The 27,312-nt window shown below is 41.0% G+C and overlaps 1 protein-coding gene across 3 annotated transcripts in view; it reads right to left on the minus strand.

Moving 5' to 3' along the window:
- Positions 1-27,312, minus strand: part of Pcdhac2 (protocadherin alpha subfamily C, 2) — an 86,002-nt gene that overhangs the window by 10,871 nt on the left and 47,819 nt on the right. For all 3 annotated transcript variants that reach the window (XM_055606752.1, XM_055606751.1, XM_055606750.1), the window contains exons 2-3: positions 20,561-20,619; positions 17,412-17,500 (exon numbers count right to left, since the gene is read on the minus strand). In XM_055606752.1, coding sequence (XP_055462727.1) covers positions 17,412-17,500; positions 20,561-20,619 — 148 coding nt within the window. The remainder of the gene's footprint in view (positions 1-17,411; positions 17,501-20,560; positions 20,620-27,312) is intronic.

Below are 27,312 nucleotides of genomic sequence, written 5' to 3' on the forward strand. Positions count from 1 at the left end.
ATGGTAGCTTTATTTGTAATAGCCAGAATCTGCAAACAACCTAGATGTCCCTCAACGAAACAATTGATACAGAAATTGTAGTACATTTACTCAGTGGAATACCACTCAGCTATTAAAAACAAGAAAATCATGAAATTTTCAGGCAAATGGATCGAACTAGAAAAGATCATCCTCTGTGAAGTAACCCAGAAACTTAAAGACATGCATGGCATACACTCTCTTATAAGCGGATATTGACTGTATACTGTAGGATATCCATACTAAGATCTACAGACCTAAAGAAGCTAATCAAGGAGGACCCTAGGGAAGATGCTTAAATCTCATTCAGAGGTTGAGTCTCTTAATGAAAGCATTACTCTATTAAATGACATACAGCACAGGCAGAAGATGTGGTCAGAGGGAAAGGTATCACCGTTGCTATACAACCCCAGATAAAACACCGAGTTGTTATTTTCATACCCTATGACCTCACAACTCTACTCCTAGAAATACATCATACGTGGATATTAGTGAAAATGTATAAGACAAATGTATAAGAACACTCATATTGCACTGTCTGCAAATGAAGATACTGAAAGGAAACTGAATAAAAATAAACGCATTATAGGCCTACAACTTAGTACTACCTGCCTTATTAGAAGGAAGGAGATTTAGTTGTACTGACTTACATGTTTGTTAAACACACAAACACATAAAGAGTATTTTAAAATGCAACGTATGTGTTATACACTAATATGCATAGCAAATCCCACTTCGATTTATGAAAAAATGTATACATTATAGAACTAAATAAATGTTTTGAAGGTTTCTTAGGGTGAACTCTAATGAAAACCACGGGCTGTGGGTGATGAGAATTAATCGGTCTAGTTCTATCATTAGCAGCTAATCTACCACTCTGGAGCTGGGTATCCACTGTGAGGGAAGGCTGTGCTTGTGAGGGGGGGGGGCACCATATTTCCCGCTCTATTTTGCTTCCAACTTCTTTAGAAAATAAAGTTCATGAGCGGAGGCTGGTGCTGTACACCTGTCATCCCTGCACCCAGGACACAGAAGAGAGCAGGAGTAAGGCCTGCAGTCCACCTGGCCTATACAGCAAGTCTCACATTAATTAGCCACATAGAGAGATCCTTAGTTGCCAGTGGTGGTGGCTCACACCTTCAATCCCAGCACTTGGGAGGTAGAGGCAGGCAGATCTCTGTGAGTCTGAGGCCAGCCTGGCCTACAGAGTGAGTTCTAGGACAGCCAGGGATACACAAAGAAACCCTGTCTCAAAACAACAATTCAAAACATGAGATCCTGCATTAAGTAAATAAATAAAATTTATTAATTCAAAGTTATTTGAAGGATGTGCGCAAAGTTGCTAATGGCTGCCTCACTGAGGTGCACTAGTTGAGAGAAAGGCGTTTCATGCAGACAGTGCCATATTGTGTAATGTATGTGAATAACACACATTTTATCTCTAAAACTTTTATGAGCGTCCTGGGCGATGAGCAGCACACTACCCATACATAGCACTTGTTACCGGGCAGGCAGAAAATGAGACATTTGTCATTGTTTTAGTTCAGCAGAGATTTGATTTTCATACTTTTTGTTTCTTTCATAACTAAATCCAAGAGAAAAAGATCAAAACAAACACAAGGTCAGCATGGCTCAAAACTCAAGACAATATGTCATTTTTGTAGCTATCAGGGACCCATTTCATACCTCATGGTGCTACATGAAAATGGGGGAGGGGTTGTTAAATTAGGAGCATTGGTGGATCGAGAGATGGCTCGGCAGTTAAGAACACTGGACTGCTCTTCCAGAGGACCCAGGTTCAAAACCCAGCACATGGAGCTTAAAACTGTCTGTAACTCCAGTTCCAGGGAACCTGACACCCTCACACAGACATATATTCAGACAAAACACCAATGCACATTTTTAAAAAAATGTAATAAATTAATTAAGAGCCTTAAGTGAGAACATGACTGCCTGTAGGTATGGCTGAGGAAAATGATTTTATTGTAGATATGAAGGAGACATAGCCAGGGGCATCTGGAAGAGTCCCAGACTGAATCAGGACATGAAGAGGAGGGGAGTGAGAGAGGAGGAGGAGAAGAGAGAGAGAAGAGAGCCAAGAGGCCAAGAAAGGGCCAAGAGAGGAGCCAAAGGAGTAAGACTAAAATGGAACATTTATAAAGAGATCAGAAGCTGGGGGAAGGGAAGGAAGCCCTGGGCTGGAGCGGTTTAGGATACAATAGAGGTAGGAAATGCTGGGAGGAGCCACAGGTACTGAGTGAGCCTAAGGCCAGGCATGCATTTTGGTATGCTAATAGACACCACAGTTAGTCATTCGCCCCAGGTCTCTTTGGGATCTAGCAATGAAGTGTCTCTAAATGTTAGGGACCGTGAAGCTAGCCTAGCCTGGACCTAGAACCCATGGCTGGCTGGCTAGCATCCTCCTTCAGCCCCGTGACAGACCTATCTCTAAGAGTCTCCACGCCCTGCCCTATCCCTGCGTGTGTGAGGCACAATCCTTCCCCCTACCAGTAAAGCAGCCTGTGCCTTTGGTTGCTCTTTCAAACTTTTCTTCCCTCCCCTCCCCCTCACGTCGCAATCTGCAATCTGTGCTTCTTAGGATGTGGCAGCCATCCCAGGCTCCGTGTTGCTGTGTCACTTCGCAGCCTCAAGCAACCATTTCTAGACAAGTAGTGAGATCTCCGCACTGAGGAAATAAAATGGAGAATCTGTCAGAATACCACAACGGCGAGAGGACAGCAGCACAGAGGACCTTCACCACCTTGGACCATCACACTTCAATCACTGTGTGCCAGGCATTGTGCTAAGCGCTGGGAGTTTTAAATTGAATGAAAAAGGTGCTGGTAGTTTTGTTGTTGTTTTGTTTTGTTTTTTTTCTGGTGTTTGACACAAAACCATCCAGAGCTATTTTCATGCATATTTTAGTCTCTCTCTCATTTTACATATTATTGCACAATATGGTGGTACAAGAGAGATTTTGACACTGTGAAGGTCACTACAGTAATTTAAACTTATCCTTAAACATACCTGCCTTCACTATCTACACTTTCTCAGATATGATCACACCAAGTCCCCTGAATTCATTAAGAACGTGCTCAATCCAGTGGTATGTGTTAGTATGGGGGGGGGGGGGTAATGCTGCCTTTGCCTCCCCTTCACTTCCCTCTCTGTACACACTTAACGTTCCCTAACTTGCTGTGAGAGAGGAAACATGGTGTTTCTTGCTAGCTCATTAACTCATCCTGACACCTCACCGGCTGATTTTTGAAGATTTGGTAGAGCTGAGAGAGCTTAAAAGCATTTCCTAAACACAAACCCAGGGGTTCTATTGCCAGAAAATGAAACACCACGTTTGGCTTTGTTGTTTTGAAATCAGAGTATTTAAGGCTCTATAAAATCCGGCTTTAGTTTGCCTTTCTGAGCTCACGTCCCATTTGCTTTCCTACCCAGCCTTCCAAGCACATGCCTCCTAGTCACCAAGATTATCCATTTCTTGTTTTTTTTGTTTGTTTGTTTTTAAGTATTGTTTTCTTTGCCTGGAATTTTCTTCCTCTCCGAATCATACATTCCATTCTGCTATAAAAAGCCAAATAATACAGACACGGTCTTCAGATTCCCAATTCCATCATCTAAGGTTATCTCCATACATCCATCAGTCAGTCATGACTGTAGAGAAAGGGTTTATGCCTTATAAAACTAATCTGGGAGATCCTCTTAGAAGCGATGGACCAGCTCAGCTGACCTACATGAAGTTTGTCCTGGGTACAACAGAGTCAGGTATTTGGACTCCCCATCTTCCCCTCCCCCTCACTGGCCCTGCCCATGCATGACAAGGCTATTCTTATCACCTGACACTGTTATTTTCTATCTTTCACGTTTTTCTCCACTACTAATTATGAGGAAAGAACTATTATTACTATTATAATGTTATTAAATGTCACTTTATAATTATTATTAAATGTTACATATTTAATACTTTAATCATATCAGCTGGATTAGAACCTGGTCTAATGTAATGGCTTAATTACATTAAGTAATTAATGTAATTAATGTAATTAATTATAATGTAATAAATAAGGTGACTCTATATAAGGTTCAGACCAAACTCAATATTGGAACCAAGCTGAGGAAATTTCCTCTGGCAAGAAGATGGTATTTCACTTTTTCATCTGTGCGGGGCGATGGAGGACAGGAATAAAAGAGGATTTTAAGAAGAGCTAATGCTCATGGCCAGTGACGGAAATGTAGCAGCCTGCCCCAGATGCCTTTCAAATCACAGTCTCTCAAAGGTTATTATCCTGGAGGCAAGGTTGTGGCCCTGAGTAAGAAAGATCACAGAAGCTAATGTATACCTCGAAATCCCACACCAAAAAAAGCCATCCTCCCATAAGAAATTTCCCAGAGGCAATTATGTGGAATCAACTTATTCTTGCTTCAACACTAGGAGGAAACTGAAGTGGCAATGGCCACTGACTAAACAGTCCCAGGAAGGCAGACCTCAGGGACAGCACTGGACTGGTATCTCAGTGCCACAGAGAGCTCACAGGGATGCTGCCCCTGAGGATGCCCTTTCACTGGCCCCAAGGCCTTATCACCATCAGCAGTGAGAGGAGTCACCTCCTCTCAGAGAGTGAGGAAGAGCACAGAGAGGCTTTGTAAGTGCTTTGCCTGTTACATCTCAAGAGGAAGCTGCTGTCAACCCAGGTTCTTGCACATGTTTAGAAACAAACAAACCCTGAGGTACATATAAACCCAGAGAATAGGCCCAGAATACCAGTCTCCTGTCTCCAATGTAGGAAACTGCTTTGAAGAAAAACTGAAAAGGCAAGTGGCTAAAGCACTCCCCATCTTCAAGCCCACACATATGGATCAGGCTCTTAATTCTTCTCTGTTATTCTTGAAGTCCTGATTGTACCTTTACTTCCTTAGTCCTAGGCACAAATGCTAAAGGCAAGCAAGACAGGCCACAAGCATTGACTGGCATCACTTCATGGACAGAGGTTTTGTTTTGTTTTGTTTTGTTTGTTTGTTTGTTTTTTAACCAGCTACCACTGGTTTAAAAAGTCCCATAATTGCTCTTCCAGGCCAGCCTTTGGATGGTTCGAGGCATGTCTTCTCCTTCCCCTCCCAACCCTTAGAATAAGGTTTTTAAGTCAGGTGCACAGCAGTCAGCCTTAGGCTCCAATATATATATAGTGGGATAATAATATAATATATTATATTATATAATATAGTGAGAGCTACTCCCTTTCTGTCCAGACAGAGGGGAATGCTCAGCAGATGGGCTCCTCTGTCCTTTGGATGATGTGGTCCAGAAAGAACTAGGAGGGAAGACACCTCTAATTCTACCCCTTTTTTACTGTTCCTGTTTACTCAGCTGAGGAAGGAAGTATAGAAAGCCTGATTTTAAATGGATTGTGCCAAGTACCAGCAGTCACTATTTATTCACAATATTCCTTACCTAAATTCTCTCTCTCTATTCTCCTCAACTCTACTGAGTAATCCATCAACCAGCAGAGCTCTCCCTTCCCACCAAGGGAGAAGGATACCTTTTTATTTTCATCCTTTCATTTTGGAAATTGGAGGCCCTGATAAGATTCTTCAGACTGTCTTTGCAAATAATGCTACTAACTTTCATCACTCTATTCCTTGCATTCGTTTCTTTTTAATTTTATACATCTGTTTACTTACCATCATGTTTTATAACGTGGGGGGGGCAGTGTACATTCCAGGTGAGCATGTGGAGGTCAAAAACAACTTTGTGGAGTTGGTTCTCTCCTTTCACTTTTTTGTGGGTTCAAGGAATCAAACTCTGGTTGCCAGGCTTGCGAGGTAGGCACTTTATCCTCTGAGCCATCACAACCAGCCTCACATTTGCTCTTTTGGAGCAGAAAGACAATTAATTAGTCTCAACTAGAGTTAGGGCAATTAGTAGCTTTCAAAAGGATTTTAAGTCTAGTCTATATATAATTATTATGCCTCTTCATGTTCCTAATATGTATCTTAATTTACCTTCACCTTTATTAAACTATCAACACACACACAAACGCACATGCATATGCGCAAATGTGAAGTCACCTTTGCCTGAATGCCAAAGGACCCATTATACGGCAAATGATGTGCCTTTCTCTCAAAAAGGTCCATATCCTAACTTCCAGGATCTATAAATATGTTATATTGCATAGTAAAAGTGATCTTAATCATATATGATTAAAGATCTTGAGCTAGATTATACTGGATTAGCTAGGTAAACTCAGTGCATTTACAACAACCTTAGAAATGAAGGAGAAAGATTGATTTGCAGATGCTACATTGCTGGCTTTGAAGCTGAAACAAGGGCCCAAAGGCTTAGAAATGCAGGACACCTCTCAAGCTGGAAAGTGTAAAAACATGGGACCTCTTTTTTTATTCTTCTAATGACTTCTATTGCTATGCCACTCACACTGGCCTGGAACTCCACGCCTAAGCCTCCCAACTGTTATCTTTACAGTGTTGTAATTATAGCTATGTGCCTCTGTGCCCAGCTTTCAGAGTCCTTCAAAAGAGCTTCTAAAAGAAATGTAGCCCTTCCAACTCCATTATTTTAGCCAGTGAAGACTACTTTGGGCTTCTGATCTTCAAAACTATCCAATAATCAAGTTACGTTGTTTTAAAGTACCTATTCTGTATTAATCTGCTATGGTGGTCTTTGGATACAGGGGTATAATTTATACCCCAAGGCAGAAGGATACTGTAGCAAATAACTAAAACTGTAAAAGTAGCTTTGGAATTGGGCAATGGGTAGATTGGAAGAATTTTGAGAGACGGGTCAAAAGGGTCTCAACTACTTTATACAGACCAGTAATAGAGATGATACTAATTATTCTGCTAGAGAAGACCCATAAGATATAGGAAACATGATAAAGTAATCGGGTGGTTCTTAGAAAATACCTAAATTGTTCCAAACACACTATCTGTGCAAATATGGACATTAAAAGTGCCTGGGGGCTCAGATAGAAATGTGAAGCATGATATTATGTTATTGAAGGAAAGCGGGTCTTTGCTTTAGAGTGTCTGGAACACTCCATGATTTAGACCCCTTTGGAACTTTGACTTCCAAAACTTTAAGATAATAATCTGTGATATCTGAAGCCACAAAATTTATATAAACTTGTGATGGCAGTAACATGAAACCAGTACAGGCCACTGTAGGTGACATGGAGCTCAATGAAACCATCAACTATTCCCTTCATCTACCATGTGGGATAAAATGTCAGAAACAGGTTAAGTGAACAGGGTTTGGCAGGAAGATATGGGTTGAAATGCTGCCTTTGGCACTGTATACATTAATGAATTCAATAAGTTTTTCTTAAGCATCGGCATGTGTAAGCCCTTTGCTTGACACCAAAAATATAAAAGTGAGCAAAACACCTTGATCAGCTGCTTGATGTAAGAAAATTACTTACTTTGCATAAGCCTCCATTTCCTTCTCTGAAACATGGGAATGATAATGAACTTCTCTTTTAAAGTTGTGTAAGGACTGGGAGATAGCACAGTTGGTAAAGTGCTGTCTCATAAGCACAGAGACATTAGTTTGATCCCCAGACCCATGCTTTAAAAAAAAAAAAAAAGTCAAGCATGGTGTTGGGTGCTTAATACTTGCACTAGGGAGGCAGAGACAGGTGAATCCTAGGGCTTGCTAGCTAGTGAGACACCCTGTCTCTAAATAAAGCTGGAAAGCACCTGAGGAATGACATCTGAGGTTGCCCTCTGACCACACACACAGAGACACACAGAACAGACACACAGCACACAGACAAACAGACACACAGAGGGACATACACACACACACACACACACACACACACAGTTGTTTAATTATGTAATACCTGTGAAATGCTTTTATCACAGTCTTTAGTAAACAGTAGATATTGCTGTTAAATCTTTTTCTTGTTCCAAAAGACTGTTTCTACAGTGCAACAGACGATGGTACAAGAGTTAAAGACTTTAAAAGCTGATCAACAAAGACCCTCCTACTAGTACATTCACTAGGAAAATCTCCTTAGAGCTGTTATTGTGCGTTAGTGTTGTTGGGCTTTGTTGTTGTTTGTTTCATTTTGTTTTCCTAGTAAGAGATCCGAGAATACAGCTCAGCTGGTAGAGCACTTGCCTAGCAAGCACAAGGCATGGAGTTCTATCTCCAGACCTAGGAGGCGGCAAGGGACAGCCTTTCTAGTAGACTTTGGGGGAAAAAATAAAAATAAAAAAAGGAAACTCTGTACTTTTTGGCTCATCATCAAACCCAGAGACGCAAACATATCTTTCTCATAATTGTTTACACACCTACTTATCTTCTTCCAAATCTAGCAGGTTGATGAGCATCTAATCTAAGGTGCTCACATGCTCAGTGGCTTCAGGTTATTTATCTGACTCAAGGTGATTATGTAAACAGAAATGAAACACATATATTCTTAAACAAGGCAGCATCTAAATTGTAGAGTAAAAACAAAATATAAAACACTAGTGTTGGGATCCGTAAGCAGGCATCTCTATGGCCGGTCCCAAGAGGCCTGACAAACCGGGTATCAAGCATCCGTGAAGCCACCTATGGACCAACTGGAACCACCTGAACATGCTCTGGGTCACCTTATAAGAGAACTCTCACCACCTCCTCCCCACCCCTCTCCTGCCCTATCCAGAGACAGTCTCTGTGACCCCTTCCCCCTTCCCTTAATAAACCTCCCACATGGAACCAGTCATGTGGCATGATTTGTGGATCCACCGTGAAACTTTGCTGCACAACCAACTCAGAACTACCATTGACAGCTTCTCTGGTGACTTTGTCAAGTAACCTTACTTCACCATTCACTAACTGCCCTGACTCTGATGTTGCCACAACCCTCTACCTTTTTCAGATCACCCTCTTCGGCATGGCAAGGTGTTTCAAGGCATCTGGGACACACTCTATAGGAATGCTAAGTTCCTTAGAGTGTAATAAAACTATAATCCTTGATACCTCATCTCAACCCCAATGCCCTACTGCTAATAATACCTTGGTTCTGCTTGCTGGTTGGTCAGAAGTTTTCGCGCTTGTGCTCCTCTTCCCTGAGCTGGGGGTGATAAATGAAAAGGAGCCCCTACCAATCCCAGTCGTGGACTCAATAGCTGCCCAGCAGGATAAGAGGGCAATTCAAATCCTGCCCCTCCTGGCTGTTGCAGGAATTACAGCAGCTGTCAGGACCGGGACAGCAGGACTAGCCACTTCACTAACTTTGTATTATCAGCTTTCTTCACAGTTCACCCAGGACCTTCAGCAAGTGGCTCAGACAATACTAACTCTCCAAGGGCAAATCGACTTGCTGGCAGCAAAACCACGTGGATTGGACCTCCTCACAGCTAAAGAAGGTAGTCTTTGCATCTTCCTCCAGGAGGAATGCTGTTTTTATGTCAACCAGTTGGGTATAGTAAAAGACAAAATCCAACAACTCCAGACAAATCTACAAAAGCAAAGGGAACAGCTCGAGGCCTCTAGCTCTTGGGTCTTCAAGAGCCCCATATGGAAATGGATTCTGTCCTTCCTCACACCTCTTCTGCTCATCTTTCTGCTTTTGCTTTTTGCACCCTGCTTTATTAACTTCCTCTCTACATTCTTCCAACAACAAATGTAAAAATTCTCTAACCAAACCATTAATCAGTTACTTTTACAGGATTATCAACCTCTGCCCACAGAACCAGATGACAATGACCTTCCAGTTGACCCTGATGGTAGGGAACAGCTATACCCTGAGAATGACAATGGCCCTAATCAACAGGAAGTGGCTTGAAGAGCAAAAGTCTCCCCTATGCCCTCCCCACCACCACCCCTTCCGAGCTCTTCACTTTTTAATAAAACAAAAAAGGAGGAATGTTGGAATACATAAGCAGGCATCTCTATAGCCAGCCCCAAGGGACTTGACAAATGGGATATCAGGCACCTATGAACCACCTAAAACCACTTGTGCATGCTCTGGGTCACCTTATAAGAGAACTCTCACCATATCCTGTCTCTCTCACTCTCTTTCTCTCTCTCTCTCTCTCTCTGTCTTTCTCTCTCCTTCTCTCTCCCTCCTGTCCTGCCCAGAGATGGTCTCTGTGACCCCCTTCACCCTTCCCTTAATAAACTTTCCACATGGAACCAGTCACGTGGCATGATTTGTGAACCAGCTGTGTAACTTTGCTGCACAATCCTAACAACTAGACCTAGGGAATATCACTTCATCACTTGGGTTTGGCCCAGCACGTTAGGTGAGCAACAGCTTAAGACATAGGCTTGGCTATTGGACATAAGCTCAACATGTTGAAATTTCTTGACTCATCAACACTGACCTTACTTGTTTGGACTTTTGTCTACAAAGCAAGCCTCACTCATTTTTAAGCTTTGAAAAAAAAAAAAAAACATGTAATGATACCAGTAATCTAGATACTGAGGGTTTGGGATATAGCAAGCAAGAGATACAATTTTAGTGACAACAAACTTCTCATGGTCTCTTTTCTCTTGTGGACACCAAAAGTTACCTCTTTATACCTCAAATTTCAGTGGTTACACCTGTAAGGTATGTCTTCTACAAAGATCTCAATTTCCTGTTTAAACAGGAACCTAAACATTTCTTTTCCTGGATTTCCTTTGGTAGTATCCCTTCTAGCATGGCTCCTCCCATCCTTGACATGGTCCTCTCCCTAAAAGGTAAACAAGAGTATTGCTGAGGAAGTGTTTAGCTTCGGAGGGTAGATTAGGGTAGAGCAGAGTAGAGCAGCATCTATCTCTGATTCCTACCCTTTTGCTTATTTTGAGCAATGAGGCTTCAAATGACAAGGCAGAGAAAGTCCCCTCTAGAGTCTACACACTCATTTCCAGCAATCATAACCTTTACGACCCTTCCCTAGAGACCCCTGGTCTACAACCAGTGCTTGGCCTGAATATGTTTCTCCAGATTAGGCAGTGACCTTCTCAACTGCAAAGCTGGCTGCTTCTGTGAAGATGAATTTTTCAAGTTCCTTTGGCTGACTGTATCCAAAAATTCCTGCTACAAAAATTCCTCACTGTCACCATGGCAGGCTTTTGTTCGTAGTTTGCCAGTGTGGGCCGAGGCCAAGGGCCTCTGGAACGGCAAAGCTTAAAGCAACTATGAATTGTCATGAGAATTGTACTGTGAACCAGGTCAGAAGCAGACCTTTCACATTCAAGTGCCTTCCAAATAGGAGTTCCCAGACTCCTAATCTAAACAAGGAGAGTAATCTTCCTCACAGAAGGAAGTGCAGACTCCACCCTTCATTTCCCCTTCCCCACAAAACTCTCACACAACAGGCAGCCTGCTGTCTTTAGTCTTTGAGCTGTGTCAAGTGGAAAGATTGGTGAATTCTCCCCTTCTTGGGATCTTTACAAAACTGGGATCTCCCTAGCAGAAACCTGACTCAGAGTGTCGATAAAGGATTTAAAAAGTCAACAATGAAAGTGCATAGAAAGAACTAGAAGAGGATTTCAGAAATCCTGTTGAATGGTTGTTTTTTTGTTTTGTTTTGTTTGTTTTGTTTTTTTAAGATTGTGTCCTGCTACATAGCCTGGCCTGAAACTCAGTATACAGACCAGGCTGGCCTTGAACTCCTGACAATCTTCCTGCTTCAGCCTTCCTGAGTGCTGGGATTACATGTTGGTGTGCTACGGCTGGCTCCGCACAACCAGTGAACAAAAACGCAAAATACATGATTTTTTCAAAAACACAGTCTAGGTTGTCAGGAGGGAGTTCCTCAGGGACCACGCTCTATTGCTCCAATGGATCAATGATCATCAGAGAAACTATAATGAGGTTCTGCTTCTTGCCCAGCAGTAGCCTGTGTCTTCGCATCCATGGGGTCTGAAGGAAACTGCAGCCCTGGGGAACAGCTTTGGATGTGCACCTCTCATCACTGTGTATGCCCTCAAAATTGTACGTCAAGAAGCATACATGAATGCATATGAGACGGGGTAATTTTCAGGGTACCTAGAGTCTCCATTTGAGGACACTGAGAAGGAAGAAGTTCTAAAGTACATGCCATGCTTCCAACCCTGACTGTGTTTTGCCTTGAGCTACCAACCCTGGAGACATTGGTGTGAGGAAAACTGTATAGAAAATACAGGGGGTCTAGAACTGCCACAACAGCTACTTATTGCACAAAAGTATTTCAAAACACCAGGACATTCTCAACTCCGTCCTTTTACCTACAAAGTCAGTAAAACTGGAAGGCGCAGAGTGTCCCCCCCCCTCCTCCCCCCCAGTACGAGATGAAGAGAGGACACACAGACAGAGGCAGCAAAGGCTTAAGCTTCCTGATTTCTCCAGGGTTAATTCTTCCTCTCGTAAATGTTGATACCTCCCTCCAGGCCAGAACAAGCAAATCTTTGCGTGTCATGGATGACACAAAGTATTCCAACAAATAAATAATAAACTTCACCCCCAGAAAACAAAACTGCATCTCTCAAGGGTTTACCTTCCCCAGCTAGAGATCACTACACAAAGCTCTTTTTCTGGGCTGTCAAATGGAAGGTGACAGTGGAGGACACAGAGAGAAAATGCCCTACTCGCAGGAGTCCTGAACTCATTTTTTTCTCCTAATAAGGATATGTACGTACCTACCAGACCCAGCATTGCCATGACAACAGCTGAAGTCCAGGGTGAGCAGGTTAGTGGAACAGCAGGCTTTCTAAATTCTCCCCTAAGAGCCTGAGGCTGCACTCACTCAGGAGACATAAAAGATGTTGACAGTGCTCCTAAATGGACTCAAAAAAAAAAAAAAAAAAAAAAAAAAAAAAAAAAAAAAAAAAAAAAACCTTAGGGTTTCTTTGGGAGGACGGATTAGAGATGGAGTCTGTACTGAGTCTTTCCTTGGGGACCTGGCTTGGCCAGAAAGGCAAAAATCTGTAGAATGTGCAAGAGCTTGGAGTCTCCCTATAAAAGTAGGACACATAACCATGTCCATTTCCCACAGAGTAAAGAGATGAGACAAACCAGGACAAAAGCAATCCTACAAGGAAATACAGAGATGAGCACTTAAAATTTCAGTAACACAGCCTACCCACAGAGACTACTCAGAGAAACTCAGGATCTAAATTTTGAAGGTAAAGAAAGAACAGATTCACCTTTTTTTTTAAATGAGAAATCATAAAAATAGCTCTTTTTTTCACTAGATGTTTTTCTTTGGACTCTTTAATATGTGAGTGCTATGCCATTTAATAATTGTAATGGTTTCATAAGGAAGACACCACTCCTACACCTATCTCCTGAAAAAGAAACTGAGCACAGAAGGGTCTTAGGAGCATAGAGCAATGGAGCAGCATAGCCAAAATCAAAGGAAGGAGCCTCTGAATCCGGAGCTCCAGTGCTTAGCAGTTGTCTCTTGGGTCTGGGAGAGGCTCCTCCTTCCCACAAGACACATAAAGAGATGGCTTCCACACAGTTTCTGAGCCTCTGAACATACTAAGCAACACCAGAAATGTTTACTCTGGCCCAATTCATCTTTGCTGTTCTTGATTTGCAATTTTGGCGTGGGAATTGAGTGCAGGGCTTCCCACACATAGGTGAGTGCTCTGGCAGCGAGTTGCCATCTACTACTCTTTTTGCTTTTTATTTTGAGACAGTGTCTCATTATGGTTGTCCAGGTTGGACTTAAACTTGCAGTCCCCCTGCTGGCCGCCTCCTGAGCAGTGGAGATCACAGACCAGAGTTACCAAACCCACCACCTAAGTTTCAGGGTGCATTGAGACCACGTGGAGAGCTTGTTTGAAAACTTGGATTTCTAACAAGTCCCTACGTATTGTTGCTACTCTACCCCAGGAACTATACTTTGAGAACCACTGTCTAGTACCCTGAGTTCTCCAGCTAAGACTCATGGCCTTAGAGCCTTTCCCACCCAATTAATCTTTCACTGTTTAGTTCCAGGTCCCCTGGGGGCTTCCTTCACAAGCTATAATGCTATCTTTGGCAGAGCTGTGTGCCTTGGAATTCCCTGGGCTCTTTTGATAAATAGAAAGAACAGTTATTATCCCTGGCTATCCAGGGGGGATGGGCTCCAGGACCATCAAACAACCAATCAAATCACATACAAAATAGTATAGTGTTTGCATGTTAATATCACACTTCCTTCTGAATACTTTATATCATCTCCAGATGAGTGATTATGCCTAACACGATGAAAAATGCTATGTGGATTTTTACCTTGTACTATTTAGGGAAATGGTGACCAAAAAAAATGCCTGTACGTGTCTGGTAGAGATGCGTTTTTACCACATATTTTCTATTTGTGGTTGGTTGACTTCATGGATGCAGAACTTGAAGATTCAGTTAGAGTTCTCACTGTAAAATATTTTTACTGTTGCTTTAGGAAGTAGAGTTGGTTGTGTTGTTGTTTTGTTTTGTTTGGAATTTACTGTTTATTGTTTGTTTTTCAGAGAAAGAGTCTCCCATATAGATTAGGTTGGCCTCTACGTGAGACCCTGTTACTCTATTGGCATCCCTTGTGCTGATGTGTGCACTGTTATATCCAGTTTGCACATATCTGGTAGCTCTAGAGATTCTAGGAACTGTATAAAGAGGAGCCTTGAAGAACTAACAGGCAAAGGCAGCCTGACCCACTGCAGACAGCCAAACGAGTTCCCTGGAACTCAGAGACCATCTTTTTGGGGATCCCTCTGGATTCCTTCTAGTCGTTAATCACAAGAGAACATTCATTAAGGCTTTTTCAGGGTATCCACCCAGACAAAGTTAAAAAGCTGTACCATGAGTCTCTGGCCCTTTAATATCCCTCCCTCTAGAACACATCCCTCCACCCTTTCAGAGGCTGTAACTGCATTTTTCACATTCACTGTTTAGCTAATTTTCTCCATGCACATTCCCACCGGATGCTTAAGAGAAATAAGGAGGCATGTAAACCAGGTCTGCTTACACAAAAGGCAAAGCTGGAGAACAGGAGCCAGTAATGAAAATCAACCAATTTAATGCCTGACTTGTTTATCCTACAGAAAACATCACCTGTGTTGCCTCCATTGATCCCTTCAGAACACAGCTTCTTTATCCCAGGCTTCTACAGACTGTGAAATTAAGTGAACAGCTTACCAACAGAGCAGAAGAATTAAAAGGGAAAACAACTCCAAGGGGCACACACAAGGATAAAAAAAAAAAAAACGTGCAAAACATGCCCAGGTTCTCTCATGCCACACCACTGCCGGTGTTGGCATGAAAACGACAGTCATGGCAAGGCACAGGAATTGCTGACACAAGTGTAAGGGCAGCAAGCACAAGGAAGAAACTTCCCAGAAGCACCTTCACTCCATGAAGCACATGGAGTGACAGTGTCAGTGTAAAGAAGGTTTCATTTGAGATTGAAAATCAACTTTAGAGAAGCATTTTCCTTTTCTTTTGGGAGCAACGAACAAACCCTCCTCACTTAATGTCCAGGGGGTAGAGGTGGGTGACTGGAATGTATGGATCTTTGAATGATCCAGGAAACCTCAGAAGACCTGAATCTGGACCTACAAATGAGAACTACTGGATTCTAACCATGATGGATGGCATCCGTCAAAGCCAGATAGTGGATTAAATGCTATGAAAGTACCCCTCGCCCCTAAAATAAATAGGGTTAGCAGACTACGTATGCATTGGTGATACCTGCCACGCACTGTTCAGCCCTTCTTTTTTCTTCAGTTCTCATGACAAGTCAAATATCAAAGGTGCTGCTTTGTTTTTTCAGCTTCCAGAAAGGATAATTTAAAGAGCATACATTTTGGCACATTGTCGATGTGCGCTCAGTAAGGAAGCTTGACACTGGAATTCAGCTCAGCTCTCATTCTAGATCATAATCCTAATCTTTATGCCATTCCTCTACAAAGAGCACACTTCGAGTTCCGGTGCCTCAAAGTCCAAAGGACAGGGCAGAAGCAGAAGAGAACCCTTTTACTTCATGTAATTGGTGTGGAGGCATTTCAAAAAGCATGGTTAGGTCAGGGCGGAGTAAGTGGTAAATGTGAGCTCTACCCACTCCATGAGGGCCATGAATCATGGGTCAGAAGCCGATAAGCAAGGAGAGCAATGGAGATTCACCATCTATGTCCATCAAAAATATGGGCCAGAACAGTTGTGCTAGAGGGCCATGCCCCTACCTAAGAAGCTGATGGGAACTTTTTTTTTTTTTGAGGAAGTGGTAACTGGTAGGTTTCCCATTCTCCAGTGTGTGGCTCCACACCCATGCACATCTGGGCAGCTCTAACTGGACTTAGTGGGCCAACATAACAAATGCCATGAAGTTAGGAGGGTCCATATTGAGGGATATAGTGAAAGTTGGAAGGGGTAAATAGGGATTAGATATGATATTTCATTGTATAAACATATGAAACTCTTAGAAATAAAAAAAAATTAAAGAAAAAAGATCTTGGATGCACTCTGCTTGATGGCCAATACATGTATGTACATGTATGTGTATGTATGTATACACATATATATGTGTGTGTATATGCGTATATGTACACACATACACACATATATACATACTCACACATATGCACTAGGGATATACAGCCCTAACATCCTTTTGACTGTGAAGGACAAACCTGGTTCAGAAACATGAAATAATTCATAAATGTTCCCATTTCACATGCACCTAGGAATTTACACCAACCAACATCATTAATGAGAAGGTATATTCAAAGCTAGCTCCTAGTTTACCAAACTAACCCATGATGTCCCCATGACAGCAACACTAACCCTAAAGGTAGGGAGGGTGGCCAAGCATGAGTTCATGCGCAGCTTTGAGTAGCTCCAAACTGTTTCAGTGCCTCCTCATCCTACAACAGTTAAGTATTCTGAAAACACTCTCTTTCCCTCACTCTTCATTGCACTGGGATTGCAGATTTGCTCAATGGTCTCTTTCATGTTCTTCCCCTTACCATCTGGCAATATTAGCTGTCTAATAAATTGCCTCAACTTGTGCATTTTTGACAAATCTTACTTTTACTTGACTTGTGAAACACTCATAAATAGCAAATGCTACTTGATTAGAATAAATGAAAATCCTTAGAGTTGACAGCAAAAAATAGACCCTTAGCTGCACATGTTATTCAGCCTAATCATTTGAAAGGCATCTGGTTATTTTTAGAAAGAAGTCTTTATATACACATTCTATGTCATCTGTTATGTATTACAAATGTACTCATTTTAATTTGGGTGGATTCTTGTGAGGCAGTATGCTTTGCAGCCATGTCACATACGGCTGGATTTGGGGCAAGATACACTTGTGTTTGAACCCTATCTCCGCTATTCAGAAGTTGTGTGAACGTGGGTTCATTCCTGAATTTCCCCGTTTCTTCAGCCTTTAATATTAACATGAAAAGTGAGAGCCTGGCTCTTTACCTGGTGTTGCACTGGATACTGTTGGCCACTGCTGATCAGGCCCTCCTGGACCAGCCCGTAGGATGCCCGCCTCCTCCAGGTGAACAGAGCTGAATAAACATATAAACCCAGATAACAGTTAGACCATAAATGCTTTTCCAACTCTCCTCCCGCCCTCAGAAATTGTCTCCATTATGAAGGGAGGGCTGCAGCTAACACTCCTTGCTCATGCTTGAACTGCAACCATTACTGCTGAGCAGTCACCTTGTAAAACTACGAAACCATTGCCCACTTACTGCTTGCTGTGCTACAGTGATAATAACGTGTTCTGTCTTTATGGCAGTTTTGGTTTTCATTAATGCCTTGTGGTGCCCACTAAATCTAACAAAAAACCCACAAGAGGACAAATGCCATCTTAACATTTCAATGCTGATGAGGGAAGCTTGCTCTCCAAACTCCCAACCCTCTCTCAGATTAAGCATACTAATATTGTCAGCAATAACATCAGGTTGGCTACCCAACTCATTCCTGGGAGGCGGGTTATGCATGCACCGCTGAGAGTTGAACACAGTGCCTCATACACGCTTGCTAAGGTCTCTGTCACTCAGGTACATCCCCAGCCCTTCCTAATTGACTTTAACAGCATGTCACTAAGTTGCTCCATCGGCTTTGAGGTTTCTGTCTTTCTCTAACTATCTCCTAAGTTGAGGTATTAGACATGTGCTACCATACCCAGCTCAACTATTTTATTAGTTTTGAACTGGAAGAAAAAGGTGGCTTTTCTTTTTAATATACTAAAAGGAACAGTAGGATGAGCACACAGGAACAAAAGCTACCAGACCTGATTAATTCTTAGCATTGTTTCTGTTTTGTTTTTTCTGTATTATTCTATGCATAAGCAACCTACCCAGCATATCCTAAGACAAGAGAAGCCCAATCACAGCAGTTCATAGATCCAGAAGAGATCAGCATAAAGCACTGCCAGGACATGACTTCAGAGACTCATAGAGACTCTGAAAAACAAACTGTCCAAGGGCAGGAAGAATATCTGTTTGTGTATGTCTATACCTAGTGCACACCAGAGCTTCAAATATACCCAGATAGACGAAGGAAAACGGATCCCAACTCAGTAGCTGGCAAATTTTTCCAACATTGGGGGGCACTTTTAAATTAGACATTTGTTTAACCTCAAATTAAATTAGTAAAACTTTGGCAACTGACTGAAGTAGTTACATGGGACAACAGATCATAAGTAGAGCAGTTACAGGAGAGGGGATCTATACACCCATCAGTCCCTTGCTCTTTCACTCCAAACACACTGGGTAGAAATCCACTGACTCAGCTTTGACTTAACACCCTTACCCTTCATTTCCAACTTAGAATTTTCATTTCTTTTCTGCAAATATTAATATCCTTTGGGTATTCTTGGACCTACCAGAAAAGTATAAGGACATAAGACATAATTTTCTACAACCAATTCAGCTCAAAGCAGATTTAAAAAAGTAAAATAAGAGTGACATGATGCCCAAGGCTAAAGAGGTCAAGAAGCCAACTGCACTGTGAAAAGAGGGCATTTTTCTAAGGTCACAGCTTTGATACATGTTTAATGCCCTACACTGTGAGAAAAATAAAACATCTTAGTTTCAAATTGTATTTCATTTCTTACCTACTTAAATTTCTTAACTGAAACCTGAAAGGAGCAAGTTGTTTATGGGGAAAGAAAGTGATAATTCCTTTAATATTTTATTTTAAACACAGTTTTTAAAAAGCTTCACCTCAAAGCTTCAGTACCTTTCAAGCAAAACACTAATTCAATCACAATGGTAAAAGCTGATACTGCAAAATGAGCTTAATTTACTCATGTACCGCTCCACAAACATCCCAGATACAGACAAAAGCACAGTTCATCCCTAGAAAGTATAAACAATTCTTCTTATGCCTAGCACAACAGCATGTGTATGAGAGCTTCTAGCTTAATGACCCTGGTTCGAGCATGACATCTCACCAAGTCAGTTACCAACCTTCAGCCCTTCCCTTATTACTTCTGATTCAGAAATAGTAATCACATAATAATCTCTCCTCATTTGTAAGGTTAAGAAAGCATTAATTTATTTTAATGTAATACATTTAAATGCATGTTTAATGAGATGAAATTATATTTTCTTCATTAATTCTACACATACACTTCTGTAAGTTTTCTCTTTAGACATTGACCTAGGTTTGATGAAGACTCAATTAATAATTGTCCAGATATTTTGAGGGGCTTAAAGTCTGCAGTTCATTTCTTCTTCAAAAATTCTTTTGCTAATACAATCATTAGTTTCTTGAGTCTCCCTATCTGGCTTCCAAAGACAGTCACAAATAATGAGTCTTTCATTTGCCCCCATGGCATGAACACATCAGCTCTGGGAATCAGTTACTGTCAAAGAGACAAATAGAAAAGAGAAAACTATATTAAATCTGAGTCTCGAGTAATGCTATTACTCTAGGTCAATCTAAAGCAAGCTAGATTTGGTCTCCAGATATTCAATAAAGTCCTGAACATGGCCCGTTATATTGGCTGATTATATAGGTAAGAGAGCAAAATGATGGAGAAGACAAAAGATTCCAGAAGGGAGAAACATATAAACAAGAATAGCTATCAGTTAACATGGCTAACAGACTCAGTGTGAGCTAGGAGAACAAGGAGTTTGAGATAGGAAATACTGTATGTATATACATTTATAATGTACTCAAACCTGAAAGTGGCTGACTTGCACTAATTATAATTTTTAAGAGAGACAGAAAGTGTAGGTGAAAGGGGATGAAGGAGCTAGAATTATCACAGAAAATTTAAAATAGGTTTATGTTGAAGTAAATGCCTTTTAAACTGACACATCTTTGCAGGAATTTTGATGAGAGTACCAACACCGGCCTCTGGTTCTATATGGCATCCTCATTTCCCAGCACTCAATAAGCACTTGGCACTGATTACTTCCCATATTTCAAGAAATAATCATGGAGACCAAAATAATTGCATTCCCGGGCAGTTTTTAAGCTTCTCAATTAAAACAGCTGCTTCTGGGCTGTGGAGATACAGTTTATCTAACAAAGCCCACTTCAAGTTACTCCCAAGTAAAGGAAGGAAGGGAGGGAAGGAGGCAGGAGAGAGGGAGGAAGAAAACACATACCTGTGCATGCCTGCTCTTAAGGAAGCAGAGTAACGCCAGTCAGGGTTGGGCTGACGAGGCTGCAAAAAATCACAAAGAGAGTTTGCTGTTAAAATGGCAAGTCAGTGTTCTCCCAGGGTAGTATTAATTGATTAGTTAGTCCTTAAATATTTTCTGCATCAATAAAAAATACCAAATGGGACATCTGATGCAGAATGATAAAATGAAAACCATAACACACATCACTTTTAGGAGAAAATTAAATTACCTGCCACAGACTAAACACCATGGAAATCCATATTTAGGGGTGTTGTGAGGGTCAGGTTTAGCTTTGCCCTGTCAAATATAAGTCTATATTCTTAAAACATTAGAGGACTCTGTCTTGACAGGAAAAGCTTTCACTGTTTTTACCCTCAAGTACCCCATCAAAGGCACACCTTCAGTCGTGTAGCTAGAGCAGTACAGGCTCACACAAATTCTGCCAACCTGGCTGGACTGCAGAGGACTGCAATCTACTGCTGGCTTTGCAGACTGCAGCGTGTTTGACCTGGGAAGGATGTGCCCAGTCATAACACTAGCAACCGATAACAGCCTCTTGACTTGATGGAAGAGGGATAGCAGAGAGAAGAAAACAAACCACTGCAGTTTGACCTTGCTTTGCCACCCAAACCTTCTCATAAATCCATACTGGCTCCCAGCTCCTCTCACATTTTGCCTCCTCATTCAGTTCTCTTCACTAGGCTCTGACTGCTTAGCAGGAAGTAGCTGAAATCCATGAGGACCCCAGCTCTTTCTGCACCACCTGTGTCCTAGAAAGAAAATCTGTGTGCCCTCTGGCCACAAACTGTCATTCCAAAGTAGAATTGATAAGGAGGGAAGTATGGGCACCTGAAGAATGTGGACAAAGCTATGTCTTGGTTAGAAGGTACTCAGAATGGTTAGATACAAAAAGGAGGCATGGAGTCTAGGCGCAGTTGAGCTGCAAAAGGAAGAAGGTTGTAATATGTGATTTCCTCCCAATTGCCCTGGCCATAGTTAGCAACATAAAGCTGCAGCAATGCCAACCAGCTACTTTAAAGTTCAAACTATTCTTAACCCCATCGTTCAAACAGTCCACACAAGAAAGGTGAAGTATTTTCATAAATACACTTCATTATGCCCACAAAAGTGATGGGATCGGCATCCTCCACCCTCATACAAACTGTCACTTCATTCTTTTGTATTCTCCTGGCAAGATGTGTATATGTAACTAGCTTCATCCTTGGTTTTCAAATCTGTAACATGCAGCATAGCAGTGGTAGCACATGCATTTAATCCCAGCACTCGGGAAGCAGAGGCAGGAGGATATCTGTGAGTTCAAGACCAGCCTGGTCTACAAAATGAGTCCAGGACAGCCAGGACTGACTACATAGAGAAACACTGTCTCAAAACAACAACAAGAAAAAACTTATAACATGCTCTGATTGTTTCATATAAAGCAGCATCAATTACCTACAGACCAGATGAAATCGGCATCCATTTTCTACAAGGATTGTTAGAGGTGTCGAAAGATAAAATGCTTGCAAATAGTTTTATGAACCTGAAAATCTGAGTAAAATACATCTTATTAAGTGCTTGTCCTCACTGTCTCCTTCTGCCACAGGCAGCACCAGTGTTAGCTCATCCACTGAGAAGAATCTTTCTAGAAAGATTCTGACATCTGCTGAGTAACTGTTGCTTATTTTTCTATGATTGGGTAACACTCAAGATGAAAATTACTGCAACTTGATCTTTGGGTTGAAATCACTAACCTCAATTTGCTGAAAGGCACAATTCTATCAGGGCTGAACAGGAAACTCACTTTATTACACAATTTCACTACCTCAACAACACATTTAATTTGTCATGTTGCTTTTTTTCAATAACAGTCCGTCAGCAACAGCATACTTTTCAGATTCATTTGCTAGAATGATAGCAATAAGATTTCTTATGGCAATAAGATCAGACAGGGGAGAAAAAGAAGAAAGCAATTAGTATGTTTTAATTCACCATCCAATACTACAGAACAAAATAAGCATTTTCATGCCAATACTTTCCTGACCAAACAATATATTCCGTAAAACTGACTGTATTTGTTTTACTCATAAAGCATACAGATATCCTCAAAATAGTCATGAATACAAGGTTATATCCTTTGAACATAGAAGAAGTCGATATCGGATAGATTTTTAGCGTATTTTTAAATAAATCAAATTCCACACAAGTTGTGATAATTGCATTTAAATTATAAAATGAATGTTCTCTAAAGACATTAAATTTGCCTGAACGTTGAATTCAAGTGGTAGTTATATATTATATATAGTTACTTCTACATTCCTAGATGTTGAAAACCAAAAATGTATATGGGTTGCATACAAAACAGTACAGTTTGGGAAAAGTCCAGGTTGAAAGACTGACTACTGATGTATCTGCTACAGGACAGGAAGGCCTTGGACTAACTATGATTGTTTACCTCTAAGATATTTGAATATTACATCCCAGAGTTATAGGGTTTTTCTCTCTCTCCATTTTGTTTGTCTGTTTGTTCATCTTCAAGAACATGTACCCAAGGTGGCTCAAATTCACTATGCCAAGGCTGGCCATGAACTCTTGATTCTCCTGACTCCGCCTGTCAACTGCTGGAATTACAGACCCACACCACCACATCTTGGGCTGAATGTCCATTGGTGAGTACTCCAGCTTAGTCTTCTCATACAATAAATACTCGCAGAACTCTAGATGCAGAAAAAGTCAATTTAGGTAATCCATATGGGTGACGTAATATTATTGAAGAACAAGAACCAACTTGAGTTCTTGCTAAAATTATACAAAGGTTTAATTTATCCTGTTATGGAATTATTTGTGATTTATGGCTTAGGATACTTAAGCTACAGAAGCATGAATCACTTCTAAGATGGTTTAAAGTAAGACAGGTTAAAAATATCCTGTGTATTCATAAACTCACATGAACACTCAGTGAAATAAAATGCTGTCTTCTCACCATGCAAATTGCTGTCGAATTTGTCAATAAACTGCTCTTTAAAACCTGAAACTGCATGTGACAGCTCCCTTTTCTTCCAAAAAAGACTTTTCAGAATGTGTTCACAGCCAACTTTTCATAGTGCTATGTAATGAACATCGGTCTGAATTGTAGGAGGCAGAATGCTAAGTCAACCTTGAGATGTCCGCACCAAATGTACATGTGCTGTCTAATCTCAAAACCCAGACTGCGACGGACTTATTCCCTTAGTTGTGTTACATGGCTCAGCTGTCTTTCATAAAGCGGAGATTATTTGGTAGGACCAACCTAATCCCAAGAGCCTTTTAAATTCAAGTCTAGACGTCACAGACAGAAGTGAGAGAGATTTGAAGCATGAGAGACTCCCTCTGATAGCAGATTCTCTATAGCCAGCCCTGAGAGCAAGTCACACATGACAGGACCTCAGAGAAACCTCTCTGAGCTGAGAGTAATGTTTCTCCTCAGCCCTAGGAAAAAGAGAGAAGCCAGCATAGGAGTCTGTCCCCAAGGAAGTGGACTCTGCCAACAATCTGAATGAACTTCCAAGTAGTTTCTTCCTCAGGCCTCCCGAAGAGTACCTAAACAACGTGTTGAATGTTGGTACCTAATCATCATGTTGGATTTTTTTTTAGCTTTATGAAAGCTGAAGAGGAAAACTCAACCACATATTGCAGGGCTGTGAGACGCTAAATGGATGAGGTTTTAACCACAATTCATGGTAGTTTGTTGCGAAGCTATAGAAAAGGAGTGCATTAAAGCAGAACTGAAATATAATACTTAAAACAATCACAAAAACATTGCATATTGGTCTTTCAGTAAATCAAAATTGGAAGAGGATAAACTTGAGGATTCTGGGTAGAAAACTTCCCTCCAAGTACAAGATGTAAATGCTAAGCCACAGAGCAGGGAGTAAACATGACTTTAACATATACTGGTAGATTCTAGTTCAAACAGGAAGTGCTGGGTCTGCTTATTCTGGATGCATGGCCTGTTAGCACAGCAGTTTACACACAGTTGCATCTCCCTGGAACCAGCAAGGCCAGAAAGAAACTAACATTTCTCTCCACCTTTGCAATTTCAGGCATTTCTTTGCATGTGCCAACTTCTAACTCTTGAAAGGAAAGAGCTTGCATAATTTTTAGGTGAGTAGACTTAAAACGTTGCTAAAGAGTTCTCTTGATCTATGAATTTTTAAATCATGGCTATTGATATAAATTTTGATCAAAATAATATGTTAAGTAGATTATGCTAATATTATATAACACGCATAGCAGCTCTGACCCAAGTGGGGTCTTGCAAAGTCACATTTTAAAACACCTGCAATAACAGATTACATGTGATGTGAAATTAGAATTGGAGCTACGTCAAAGGAGGAAGGAGACCAGAGGGGGAAGCAACAAAAACAAAGTAAGAAAATGCCAAGATACAACTGTTGAGAACAAGCAAAGGGAGTTTATTCTAAGTACTACCATTTAGTTTTAGACTCCATTTAATCACAGGGAGAAACTAAGTTCAACGTTCCAGGCACTAGGGGAGCTGGGGACTTCCCAAAAGCTGAACAGCTTCTGTTGTAAGGACACAGTTATCTGAGTCAAGCCATCTCAGAAACAATTTGTAAGCAGACAGTTGTCTGAGTCCAGTCATTTCAAGAACAGCTTTTCTATCTTGCTGGCAGGGTCAACTAAGTTCATGTTCTCAGGCCCAGGAACCTACTGTTACCCTGACTGATGGAAACTCCCTTGCTTAACCCCTTATGTCAAAATACGATTGGACAATGCTACAGCCCACCCTGCTCCCCCTTGCTTTGTGGTTTCATTCTTTAAATATGCTACACAATGTCCCTTCGAGGCTGTAGTTCAGCTCCTGAGTCTGTTCTTTGGCCCTGATCAATCAGTAGCAACTTGATGACAATATAATTTGGCCATCTGCACTGACCTGGTTTTTGAGTTATGTTGGATTTAAGTGGACCCCAAAACCAACCAATCATTTTGTATGCTAACAGAAAGAAAGAGAAGGAAGAAGATGAGGGAGGAGAGAAAGAAGAAGAGGAAGAGGAAGAGGAAGAAGAAGAAGAAGAAGAAGAAGAAGAAGAAGAAGAAGAAGAAGAATTCCATCAAAGTCTCCTAAAAACATCTTGATGATGGCAAATTTCCCTCAAATGCTTATAAACTGACATCGTTCTGCCCTCTCATTGAAAGCAAAAATTCATATCCAACCAGGGCAAGAATCCAGAAATGAATCTGCTATTCTGTCACGCAGACAGAGTGCCAACAGACAATGTATAATATGCCAAGCCATGTCCCTACAGGGTGTTCTAGGTAAGATCAGATGCCCATAGTGATAGCTCACTGTGGGGTCAGAGGAGAGGGTAGGTCAATGGCAATCAAGTCATAAGAGATACATTTCTTCATCAGTCAAACATGTCTAAAGAGACAGAGAAGAACTAAGACATTATTCCTTTTGCCTCAATTGTCTCTATGGAGAAAAACAAGGAAGATAGTTATTTGAAGAAAACGTACTATCAGACAAAAAAGAATAAACTTTTTTTCTCAAGACCTCCCCATAACCAATATGAAAATGGAGACATTAAACAGGCCCTCCCATGAAAAAGTGATCATCAAAGATGAAATACTAGAACAGAAATTCATGGTTAAATTTCTTGGCCTTGGAGCGGAGAGATAGGCTCAGTGGTTTAGAGAATTTACTGCTTTTGCAGAAGATCAGGATTCAGCTCCCAGCAACCACACCAAAGCCCATGACTGCCAGAAATTCCAGTTCCCGGGATTCAACATCTTCTGCCCTCTGTGGGCCCTGAAACACATGTGGTGCAAATAAACTTCTATAGGTACACAAACAAGCACATAAACATAACAAATACAAAATAAAATCTCTCAAGAAGCAGAGGCAGGGGGATCAGGAGTTCAAGGTCATTTTCAACAACATATTGAGTTAGAGGCCAGTCTAGACCATATGAGACTGTCTCAAAAAAAAAAAAAAAAAAAGCTTTATCTATTCTGACCATTTTACAGTTTTAAAAACATGCCATCTCGTTACTGTACACTGAGTGTGTAATTTGTTCCAGGACAGAGCCAACAACAAAGTCAGCCCCAGAGAGAATGGACGCTTGTGTTAACTCTTTCAGGTTCCCATGTCTGGATTCAAGCTGAATGTGCACATACAGAGGGTAGAAATAACTGAGGATTTGATGACTGAAAATTGCTTCATTATGCATAGAAATGAAGCCAAGCTTAAATTTCTCTGCTATTCTTTATGATTTCACATGCTATGCCACTGAGTACTCAGAATGACTCATTAGCAATCAATTTTAGGATTTGGTCTTTTTTCTCATAAAGACTCTGAAGGAGGTGTGCCAACTATTTTCACCTTCAAGTTTTCAGAAAGCCCCAAAGAGAAATTCTGCTCTGTTGCCAAAAAAAAAAAAAAAAAAAAAGCTGTCATTGCACAACTCATGAAATTTAAAACAAAACAAACAAATAAACATACAAACAAACAAAGAACAATGTAAAGGCTACCAAAAGATCAAAGTCTGCTGCTAAATAAATACGCAACAAAAGAAAGTTCAGTGAAAGAACAAAGATAAAAGCTCTGAGTAAGACTTGCCGATAGTAAAACAATAAATAAATAAATAAATAGCTAGAAGTAGCATTTTACCCAAATATCCCGTGCCTACACACACACACACACACACACACACACACACACACACACACACACA

The sequence above is a fragment of the Psammomys obesus genome, unplaced genomic scaffold (genome assembly GCF_907164565.1).
Source record: "Psammomys obesus unplaced genomic scaffold, mPsaObe1.curated_primary_1811, whole genome shotgun sequence".
NCBI classification, from domain to species: Eukaryota; Metazoa; Chordata; class Mammalia; order Rodentia; family Muridae; genus Psammomys; species Psammomys obesus.